We start from the raw sequence: 11,647 nt of genomic DNA on the forward strand, positions 1-11,647 counted from the left end.
TTTCTGTCACATTTTTCTCAACAATTACAAATAAGAGCTTCTTGATATTTGATATCAAGGTTCATATTGTAAGTTATACTGTGCGACCCTTTTCTTCCTGTTTGGATAATTGTCTCATGTTTTTCACATTGATTCTCATATAAGAAACTCATTTCTTTTCTCAATAACTACAAATAAGGATTTCTTGATATTGCAGGGCCCATCATATTGTTTTATTTTTTTAATTTTTCTGCAAGATAGATGTATCCCTTTGTTAGTATTTGTAATTTTGATTTTCAGAATGTATTTGTGATCCATATGGAACAGATCCAAATGGTGGAGACTGTGATAGAGTAACAGGACAATGTCCTTGTCTACCAAATGTCATTGGACAAAAATGTGATTCCTGTGCTCCTGGTTTCTGGAATATAACAAGTCAAATGGGTTGCTCTTCATGTGGCTGTGATTTGCCTGGATCTACTGGAATAGAATGCAATCAGGTACATGAAGGGCTATTTCATTAAAATGTATGTGGGAGGGTAGGAAGGGACTTTCAAAATATCCCTACAACCAAGAACCATTTTTTAGATAATTTTGCATAATGGTAATAGACGCATACTGAAAAAAGACCCATGACCCACATTCAATAATTAAACTTCCCTTCCTACCCTCCCACATACATTTTAATGGAATAGCCCTAATATAAGATTTCTCCAAGCTTTTTTTTGAACGAGAGTCACAGCCCTTTATGAGTCTGCAGTACATATCAATTAAAATGTTATAATCCTATTTCATAAAAAAAAGTGGACCAATGTCCGACTCAGACATTGATTAAACTTGTAATATTGATTTATCAAGTGCTAAATTTGCTTTGTAGTTTGATGGTCAATGTGAGTGTGTACAGGGAAGAGGAGGAAGAGATTGTGCCTCTTGTGAAGATAATTACTGGGGAGATCCTACTGTACAGTGTTATCGTAAGCTGACATTTTCATTATTCCTATTAATTAATATCTCCAGTTTGTTATGGTTTTTATGCCCCTGCCGTAGCTGAGGGGACATTAAGTTTTACCCTTGTCCATCTGTATGTCCGTCCATCCGTACATCTCAAAATTGGTTTCTGTTCTCTAACTTGAGTTTGCCTCGATCAAATTTTATGAAACATATTCACAATGCTTATTATCACAAAACACAGATCAAGTTTGAATTTGGGTGACATCACTTTTACCTTTCTAGAGTTATGCCCCTTTACAAATGAACCGTTTTTTATCTTCAGTTTGCCTCAACCAAATGTTATGAATCTTATACACAATGCTTATTACCACAAAACACAGATCAAGTTTGAATTTTGGTGGTGTCACTTTTACCGTTTTAGAGTTGTGTCCCTTTACAAATTGGTTTCTGTTCTCCAACTCAAGTTTGCCTTAACCAAATGTTATGAAACTTATACACAATACTTATAAGGTTTGCACTCCAACCGTCTGTCTGTCCATCCGTCAGTCCAGCAAATTAGTTTTCCACACTTTTTTTCTTCATGCTTAAAGATATTGTTTTGATATTTATTATATAGTTTTATCATGACCAGTTACAGATTAACTTCAAATTTTTTTCTGGTCTGATGATTTTATGAAGAGTTATGGTCCTTGGACTTAAAAAATTCAGGCAAATAATCAGTTTTTTTTTGGTCTGTTTTTATACGACCGCAAAAAAATTTTGAGGTCGTATATTGGTATGACGTTGGCGTCGTCGTCGTCGTCCGGCGTCGTCGTCCGAATACACAATGGTTTTCGCACTCTAACTTTAGTTTAAGTGAATGGATCTCTATGAAATTTTACCATAAGGTTCAATACCACAATAGGAAGGTGGGGATTGATTTTGGGGGTTATGGTACCAACAGTTAAGGAATTAGGGGCCAAAAAGGGGCCGAAAATAAGCATTTTTGTAACTTCCAGACATAACTTGTGTGTTAGCATATGGATCTCTTTGACATTGTACCACAAGATTCCATATCACAAAGGGTCAACGCTGGGATTGATTTTGGGGTTAATTGCCTCAAAATTTTAGGAATAAGGGGCCAAAAGGGGGCAAAAAACAAGCATTTTTCTAGTTTCATGACAATAACTTGTGTTTAAGTGTATGGATCTTTCTGAAATTTTACTACAAGGTTCCATTTCACAAAGGGAAAGCTGGAATTGAGTGTTGTGGTAATTGCCCAAAACGTTTAGTAATAAGGGGCCTAAAAAGGGGTTTAAAATAAGCATTTTTTAGTTTCTAGACAATAACTTGTGTTCAAGTGTATGGATTTCTCTAAAATTGTATTACAAGGTACCATACCACAAAGGCAAGGCTGTTATTGAGCTTGGTTTGGGGGAAAGGGGGGTGGGGGTGATGAATCATAAGGGGGGCGGGGGTCAAAAAAGGGGTAATTTTTTTTTTTCCTTTTTTTTTTTTTTTAAATTTCCATTTTAAGTTAGTTATTTTTTATCACGAAGAGAAAGTAGGAATTGAGTTTTGGGGTTAATTGCTCAAACATTTATGAATAAGGGGCCAAATATTGGTCGAAAATAAGGATTTTTTTAGTGTGCTCTAATGTTTAAGGAATAAGGGGAAAAAAGGTTAAAAAACAAGGGTTTCCATTTTAATAGACAAATAATTGAGTAAAGAACATTATTTAAAAGCAGTGTAAGGTTGGTAATTCAAACTCATTTAAATATCTCATCTACACTGCTTTTAAATTATGTAAATTGGAAATTTGCCAATAACTTTATTGTTAATAAATGCATTGGAAATTTGCCAACAATTTTAGTGTAATAAACTTCATTGGAAATTTGCCAATATAAAATTTTGCTGATGAAGGTTTTTTGTTTACCTTTAGCCTTGACTATGAAGTCATTTTCTATTTTTATAGCCTTATGATGTAGTTGAATTATTTAATACTTTTATGATGTGTTTAAATGGGGTTTTATCATGTTTATGGTTGCAAATTTATTGTTTTAGTATAATAAACTCCATTTAAAATTTGCCAATAAAAAAATTTTTTGTTTATTTTTAGCTATGATTATGATGTCATTTTCTATTTTACTTTTATGGTTGCAAAGAAATTTTTATTTTTAGATATTACTGTTAAATGATGCTGATTAAGGTTTTTGCTATGTTTAGCCATGACTATGATGTCATTTTCTATTTTAATATCTGTTATGATGTATTTAAATGGGCTTTTATGGTTACAAAGGAATTTTATTTTTAGATATTACTATAAAATGTTGCTGATGCTGATTAAGGATTTTGTTTATTTTTAGCCATGACTATGATGTCATTTTCTATTTTAATACCTTTATGATGTAATTTCCATTTTTATACGACCGCAAAAAAATTTTGTGGTCGTATATTGGTATGACGTTGGCGTCGTCGTCGTCGTCGTCGTCGTCGTCCGGCGTCGTCGTCCGAATACATATTGGTTTTCGCACTCTAACTTTAGTTTAAGTGAATGGATCTTTTTGAAATTTGACCATAAGGTTAAATACCACAAAAGGAAGGTTGGGATTAATTTTGGGGGTTATGGTACCAACAGTTAAGGAATTAGGGGCCAAAAAGGGGCCAAAAATGAGCATTTTCTAGTTTCCAGACAATAACTGTGGAACGGTGTATGGATCTCTCTGAAATTATACTACAAGTTTCCATACCACAAAGGGATGGTTAGGATTTGCTTTGGGGAGTTATGGCTCAAACCGTTTAGGAATTAGGGGCAGAAAAGGGGGAAAAACAAGGTTGTCCTGGTTAATGGACAAATACTTTAGTACAAAACATAATTTAAAGCAGTGTAAGGGAGATAAATCAAATACATCATTGAAATTATCTCCCTTACACTGCTTTTAAATTATGTATAAAGTAATGGTTAATGAACAATAAAGATAATCTAAAACAGTGTAAGGGAGGTAATCCAAATACAACGTTTTGGTTACTTCCCTTACACTGCTTTTAAATTATGTTTAAAGAAATGCATATTTATAAAGGAAGACCAGTAAAAATATCTGCAAATGTTTTCATCTTTTTTTTTTACAAAAAAATCCATATGAAAGATTTGACACTATATTTTTATTAATTCTATTATAAAATAGATTAAGTTAGCACTATGGTAAATTTAAATGGGTAATTATGGTTGCCAACTCCATTGGAAATTTGAATTGAGATTATGACCATATCTTGAGGGAAAGAATTTTTTTGGGGGAAAAAGGGGGGGGGATAAAAAGAAATTGTGGGGGGCCAATTTTTTCTCATTTCAGATTTCAGAAATTAAAAAGAATTATTCTTCAAATATTATTTTTTTTTCAAATTTCAAATATTGAAAAATTTCAAGAAGTAATCTTTAATTGCACAGTATGGCGCATTAGATTTGTAAAATCTTTGATCACATTTATTTATTTGTTATGCCGAATCTAACAGTGTATTTAGATTTTTAATTTTGGGTCCAGTTTTCAAATTGGTCTACATTAATGTCCAAAGGGTCCAAAATTAAACTTTGTTTGATTTTAGCAAAAATTGAATATATGAGGTTCTTTGATATGCTGAATCTAAACATGTATTTAGATTTTTGATTTTTGGCCCAGTTTTCAAGTTGGTCCAAATTGGGGTCCAAAATTAAACTTTGTTTGATTTCAACAAAAATTGAATATATGGGGTTCTTTGATATGCTGAATCTAACCATGTATTTAGATTTTTTATTTGTGGACCCCTTTATCTAATTGGTTCATATTGAGGTCAAAAGGGTCCAAAATTAAACTTTGTTTGATTTCATCTAAAATTGAATTATTGGGGTTCTTTGATATTCCAAATCTAACCGTGTATTTAGGTTTTTAATTTTGGGTCCTGTTTTTTAAATTGGTCTACATTGAGGTCCAAAGGGTCCAAATTAAACTTAGTTTGATTTTAACAAAAATTGGATTCTTGGGGTTCTTTGATTTGCTGAATCTAAACATGTGTTTAGATTTTTGATTATGGGCCCAGTTTTCAAGTTGGTCCAAGATAGGGTCCAGTATTTAAACTTTGTTTGATTTCAACAAAAATTGAATATATGGGGTTCTTTGATATGCTGAATCTAAACATGTATTTAGATTTTTGATTATGGGCCCAGTTTTCAAGTTGGTCCAAATTGGGGTCCAAAATTAAACTTTGTTTGATTTCAACAAAAATTGAATATATGAGGTTCTTTGATATGCTGAATCTAACCATGTATTTAGATTTTTTATTTGTAGGCCCCGCTATCAAATTGGTTCATATTGAGGTCAAAAGGGTCCAAAATTAAACTTTGTTTGATTTCATCGAAAATTGAATTATTGGGGTTCTTTGATATGCCAAATCTAACCGTGTTTTTAGATTTTTGATTTGGGTCCCGTTTTTTAAATTGGTCTTCATTGAGGTCCAAAGGGTCCAAAATTAAACTAAGTTTGAATTTAACAAAAATAGAATTCTTGGGGTTCTTTGATATGCTGAATCTAAACATGTGTTTAGATTTTTGATTATGGGCCCAGTTTTCAAGTTGGTCCAAGTTGGGGTCCAAAATTATACTTTTTTTGATTTCAACAAAAATTGAATATATGGGGTTCTTTGATATGCTGAATCTAACCATGAATTTAGATTTTTTATTTGTGGGCCCCGCTATCAAATTGGTTCATATTGAGGTCAAAAGGGTCCAAAATTAAACTTTGTTTGATTTCATCAAAAATTGAATTATTGGGGTTCTTTGATATTCCAAATCTAACCGTGTATTTAGATTTTTAATTTTAAGTCCCGTTTTTTAAATTGGTCTACATTAAGGTCCAAAGGGTCCAAAATTAAACTTAGTTTGATTTTAGCAAAAATTGAATTCTTGGGGTTCTTTGATATGCTGAATCTAAACATGTGTTTAGATTTTTGATTATGGGCCCAGTTTTCAAGTTTGTCCAAGTTGGGGTCCAAAATTAAACTTTGTTTGATTTTAACAAAAATTGAATATGTGGGGTTCTTTGATATGCTGAATCTAACCATGTATTTTGATTTTGGACATTGGACCATAATAGGTAAATTAAAAAAATTCAAGTTCTTAGACCACATTCTTTCTGTGTCAGAAACCTATGCTGTGTCAAATATTTAATAACAATCCAAATTCAGAGCTGTATCAAGCTTGAATGTTGTGTCCATACTTGCCCCAACTGTTCAGGGTTCGACCTCTGCGGTCGTATCAAGCTGCGCCCCAGCGAAGCATTTTATTAGATATTACTGTTAAATGATGCTGATTAAGGGTTTTTTGCTATGTTGAGCCATGACTATGATGTCATTTTCTATTTTAATATCTTTATGATGTATTTAAATGGGCTTTTATGGTTACAAAGGAATTTTATTTTTAGATATTACTTTAAATGTTGCTGATTAAGGATTTTTGTTTATTTTTAGCCATGACTATGATGTCACTTTCTATTTTAATACCTTTATGATGTATTTAAATGGGCTCCCATGTATTTAGATTTTTGATTATTTATACATGTTACCAAATTGGTCCACATTGAACAAAAACGGTCCAAATTTCAACTTTATTACATTACATCAAACATTGAATTCTACATATTCTTTGATATATTGAAATTAACAAACAATTTAGTTTATGGAGATTCCACCATAATAGGTAAATTAAATTTTTTCCAGTTCTTACACCACATTCATCCTGTGTCAGAAACCTATGCTGTGTCAAATATTTAATGACAATCCAAAGTCATAGCTGTATCAAGCTTGAATTTTGTGTCCATACTTGCCCCAACTGTTCAGGGTTCGACCTCTGCGGTCGTATCAAGCTGCGCCCCAGCGAAGCATTTTATTCATAAACTATAAGCAATAGGTCAACTATATTTGTTGGATGGAAGAATTGCTAGCTGTACATGCCTGCCTAGCATGGTTCATCTGACCTTGACCTCATTTTCATGGTTCATTGGTCAATGTTTAGTTTACTTGGTTAATGTTAAGTTTATGTGACAGTTGTAATAAAGCTTTATATTTAGGACTATCAACATAATATCAATGATTAGTAAAGAAGGCGAGACATTTCAGCGTGTGCACTCTTGTTTTATCATCATGCTTGAAGAAATTGATTTGATTTTTACTATTACAAGTTACAGATCAAGTTCAAATTTTGTTTGGTTCGAATGATTATTTTGCAGAGTTAAAGTCCTCGGATATAGAAAATTCACAATAATAACCAGTTTTCCACACTTTTTTTCATCATGCTTGAAGATATTGATTTGATATTTGTTATATAGTTTACACCATGACAAGTTATAGATCAAGTTAGCATTTTGTTGTAGTACAATGAATTTTTAACCAGTAGGGGACTATGTATTGCCATGCAATACTCTCAGAATGCTTGTTACCACAAAACTCAGATCAAGTATGAATTTGGGGAGTGTCATGTAACAGTAATGATACATTACCAGTATGATTGACAACTGCCATGATCACCAAACAATCAGACAAGGTGGAGCCTTAATTACAATGTTTCACCTCTTTAAATGCCAATCATATAAATCAAATTACTAAACAACCTCAGTCTTACATAATTAAACAGACCCTTCATTATACATCTCAATACACAAATATTTGACCTCATTATTGAATACACAAATGTATATATAAAAAGTTTGATATATAGAAATGATAGATTTATTCATTGCCTATTACTTTTGATCTACACTACATAAAGTGATTCTATTAATTATGTCTTAAAGTTAAATGATAAGGGATTAACAAGATTATTTTTTTTAAACAAAAGACACAATATGAAATCTATATATATATAAAAAAGAGTATTCAAGTGTTGAATACAGGAAGTGTATCTTTGCAATTAATACTGAATCCCCATTTCAATAAAATAAGTTTTTTAATTTGTTGATGTTGAAAAAGTACATTTTCAATGTCCTCTACTATTAATATATTAGAATTGGACATTGATAAAAACTCAAGAGGTTTTTTGGACCTTTACTTGAAGTTAATTAGCTTTATATTTTTACAACTTAATCTTATTTAATCCCTTGTTTATTTAACTATTCTCTCTATTCCTACATGCATTGTTTACAAATGACATACCAGATTTCAAATGTAGGAATAGGAGGAATAAACCCATGTTCTTTTTTGTCCACAACATACCTAAATATGATTTGAAATTATTCAAAATACTTTTCCAATCTTTCCATGAGTGATTTCCATCACTTTGATTTATTAAGATTCTTTCTCAATTGAATATTTCAATGCCCCTTTTTTGTACTTTTTAGCTTGTGACTGTAACTACCAAGGCTCTGCTCAGACTCAGTGTGACAGAAGGTCAGGTCAATGTGTATGTCTGACAGGTATCAGTGGTTACAAATGTGATCGTTGTGATAGAGGCACCACAGGAGAACTCCCCAACTGTAAGCCCTGCGGAGATTGTTTCAACAATTGGGACAGAGTGATCAGAGACTTGTCAGGTAACTTTCTAGAATGGTTTAGTAGTTTAAGTTGTGCATAAACTTGAGAGAGCAGAGGGATTATCTTTTACTCATCTCATCTTAAAGTATGATTATCAAATGAAAAATTCTCCAGTATCAAATATTTTTACACATCTACACCCCCCTTAGAATTCTTTGCCAACTATAAGTTAGGTGAATTTTTAATTAGAATACCGTAACTCGAATAGAAAGAAATGATGATCTATAGTTATACTTGCCAAAAAAGATTATTTATCAATCTCTGATAACATTTATATTAGTTCTTACTGTTAGATGGATTTCCTTTGAATACTCTAGCAAAACTTCTTACACAATTAAGATTTTTTCTTTGCAATGTTCTGAAATACCTCAAATAATGTTCATCCATCTTATAATTTGATATCATCAATTGTGTGTTGTTCCAAAAGCAAAACATGGATCTTCTCAGTTCTTGTACTGATGTGAACATCTGCTACATGATCTGTAACTACTTTTTAACATATACAAATGGATTTCAATGAAACTTTTACCAAATCTTCATCTTTAATTCCAACTTAATTATCCTGAATATATTTCACTTTTTGTTCAGAATGACATTTTTTATTTGTAGAAAAATAAACACCATCTTCATCCTGTTTGGTATACACAATTGAATAACGAGATTATTTTCGCATGCAAAACTTTTTTTCCAAGCATTGTCTCACTCAACATACAATTTTTTCATAAGTGATCAAATATATTGATGAAGACTTAATTTTTTTTTTAAATATAGTTACAGGAACCCAAAATTAAGTTACTGAAAAACAGGCAGCTAAAATTTAGTAACAGAAAAGAAGACACCTAAAGTTTAGTAACTGAAAAGTAGACCCCCCAAATTAAATTACTGACAAGTAGGAAAGAGACTGAAACATGGTATTTAGGAAAACTCCAAACTTTAATAGTTTAAAATTCATGTATGAAACAATTTTTCAGCCCAAACAACAGACTTGATCAAACGAGCGGTAGACATCAAAGCAACAGGTGTAGAAAGTGCCTTTAATAAGGAATTTCAGCAAATGGAGGAAAATTTGGATGAAATAAGACAGATTGTCAGAAATGCCAACATTTCTTCAGAAGATATTAGAGATTTAGATAGTATGTTAAAATCTCTCAGGTAAGCTTTTTTTTCAAAAAAAAGTTTAGGAATTGCATAACAGAAATATACACAGAAAAACTTTTCCCCCTTTATTAGTGACTTCAAAAAAATAATGAAGTTGAAAATCTGAAATCTTAATAAATTTGAAAACATTTGATATTTAAATTTAGTAATGATATAAATACAAAGATTTATAATATCAGATAGTATGATTCAGTGGTAAGATGATTGATTGTCACATACTTAAATCCATCAGCAAATATCTCATGCATATTCAGGACAAGAACAATTAATAAATACAAAAGGTAGGTTCTAAAAAGTACATCAACTGGAAAATTTGGAATACCACTTGAAAATGAGGGTATATTGGAAGGGTTAAGAAGGGTTTTACTGCCAGACAGAGGTCCAGGGAGGACCATATTTCGATACCCAAGTCAACACTTCAGGTTCAATGAATAATGGGTCTAAATGTGAAATGAATTCATAGTTTTGAGAGAAATAGCCGAATTCACAATGTGCAATCAGTCCAAAATAGAATCATGTTCATTTATGCTTTCTTTTTATTATTTTTTGTTCTTTTGTCTTTTTTAACATAGGCAGCTTTTATCAGATGAGTTTAGAAGATTGAATAACACTGAAAATCAGTTTAATGCAAGAATGGATGATATAAGAAAAGGAAATAATGATATTTTATCACTTAAACAAAGAGTGGAGGAATTGAAGAAAAAGGCTGATGATTTGAGGAGAAATGCAACAGACATTCAGGCCAGAGATGTAGAAGGTAATGTTCAATAATACAGTGAACAATTAATGAACACACCTCCATAATAAATCTTTAAAAAAGTCTTGTCAAGCAACAGAATTAAACATACTGAGAGCCAAAAGAAATTCATGATGTGATTGTTTAAAATAATGGGGAACTTTGAAATTTTCAGTTTTGCAGATATATACTGAACTCAAAAAAGGCCATGTCAGCTATTGCTATCACTTAGCCTCTGTCGTCCATTAACTTCTCACATTTTAATTTGCTTGAATGAAACCATTGGGCCAAGTTTAACCAAATTTGGCAGGAATGATGTATGAAGGTCCTTTACAAACTATCCTTATTTGTTTCCAATCAGAAGAAAAACATGGCCTTCAGATCAACCAATTTAATATTCTGATAGACCAATTTAAAAAAAAAATGTCTCTGAAACTACGAGGCGAAATGTTTTGAAACTTAAGATAAACGATTGAAAGACCCTACTGTCGATTCTAATTTAATGTTGATTGTGTTACAAACATGGTGGCATTGATGACACATAGTTCCTATTGAAGCCTTTATGGGAAATCGCATTTTCATAATTTTCTACTTGACCAGGAATGATGCAAGGAAATTCCCTACAAATAATCCTTATTTGATTTCGATCAAATGAAAAACATGTCCGCCAGAAAAAATCTTCCATTCTGAATTTTGAAAAAGTATCCATTGAAACTTGAAGGCACAATGTTATGAAATGTTAAAACCTCCAAAAAGTTGTTGCCAAAATATAATCAACACCATCAAATTTTTGTCTCCAATTTCAAATTACTTGCTCAAAGTTCTATGTCCCCCTCTTTTCAGACATGCATCACATTTTATGAAGTTGAAAAAGCAAGACTTAAGCTTGCTGTTTCCAGCAAAGTCGTCAGTAGCAGTGTTAACAATGTACATGTATTAGTTTGTGATTAGGTCAGTTTAAGGGGAACCACTAATGGTAGGTCAATGATATTGGTATGCAGTTGAATTTGTATTTGCACATATCATTTCCATGGAGATTGTATGGCCCTTTCCCCTCAATCAGGGTCTACGGACTTTGAAACTTTTGCTTAGTTTACATGTTAAAGTTTATGTTTAGGTTAGTTTAAAGGTAGCTATTTTTATACGCCTGTTGAAGACTGGGCGCATTATGGTATACCAATGTCCGTTTTCCATCTGTCAGTCAACACCTCTTACAATAACTCAATTTGCTTTGACCAATTGTCATATAACTTGAACACAACATTAGAATTAATGGAAGAAAGCTCCCTT

General features: G+C 31.9%; 1 protein-coding gene across 1 annotated transcript in view; it reads left to right on the plus strand.

Moving 5' to 3' along the window:
- LOC127701576 (laminin subunit beta-1-like) overlaps nt 1–11,647 on the plus strand; it is a 119,284-nt gene that overhangs the window by 76,129 nt on the left and 31,508 nt on the right. The window contains exons 19-23 of the mRNA XM_052205543.1: nt 280–479; nt 857–953; nt 8,271–8,462; nt 9,435–9,615; nt 10,194–10,378. Coding sequence (XP_052061503.1) covers nt 280–479; nt 857–953; nt 8,271–8,462; nt 9,435–9,615; nt 10,194–10,378 — 855 coding nt within the window. The remainder of the gene's footprint in view (nt 1–279; nt 480–856; nt 954–8,270; nt 8,463–9,434; nt 9,616–10,193; nt 10,379–11,647) is intronic.

The sequence above is a fragment of the Mytilus californianus genome, unplaced genomic scaffold (assembly GCF_021869535.1).
Source record: "Mytilus californianus isolate M0D057914Y unplaced genomic scaffold, xbMytCali1.0.p SCAF_1, whole genome shotgun sequence".
Taxonomy (NCBI): domain Eukaryota; kingdom Metazoa; phylum Mollusca; class Bivalvia; order Mytilida; family Mytilidae; genus Mytilus; species Mytilus californianus.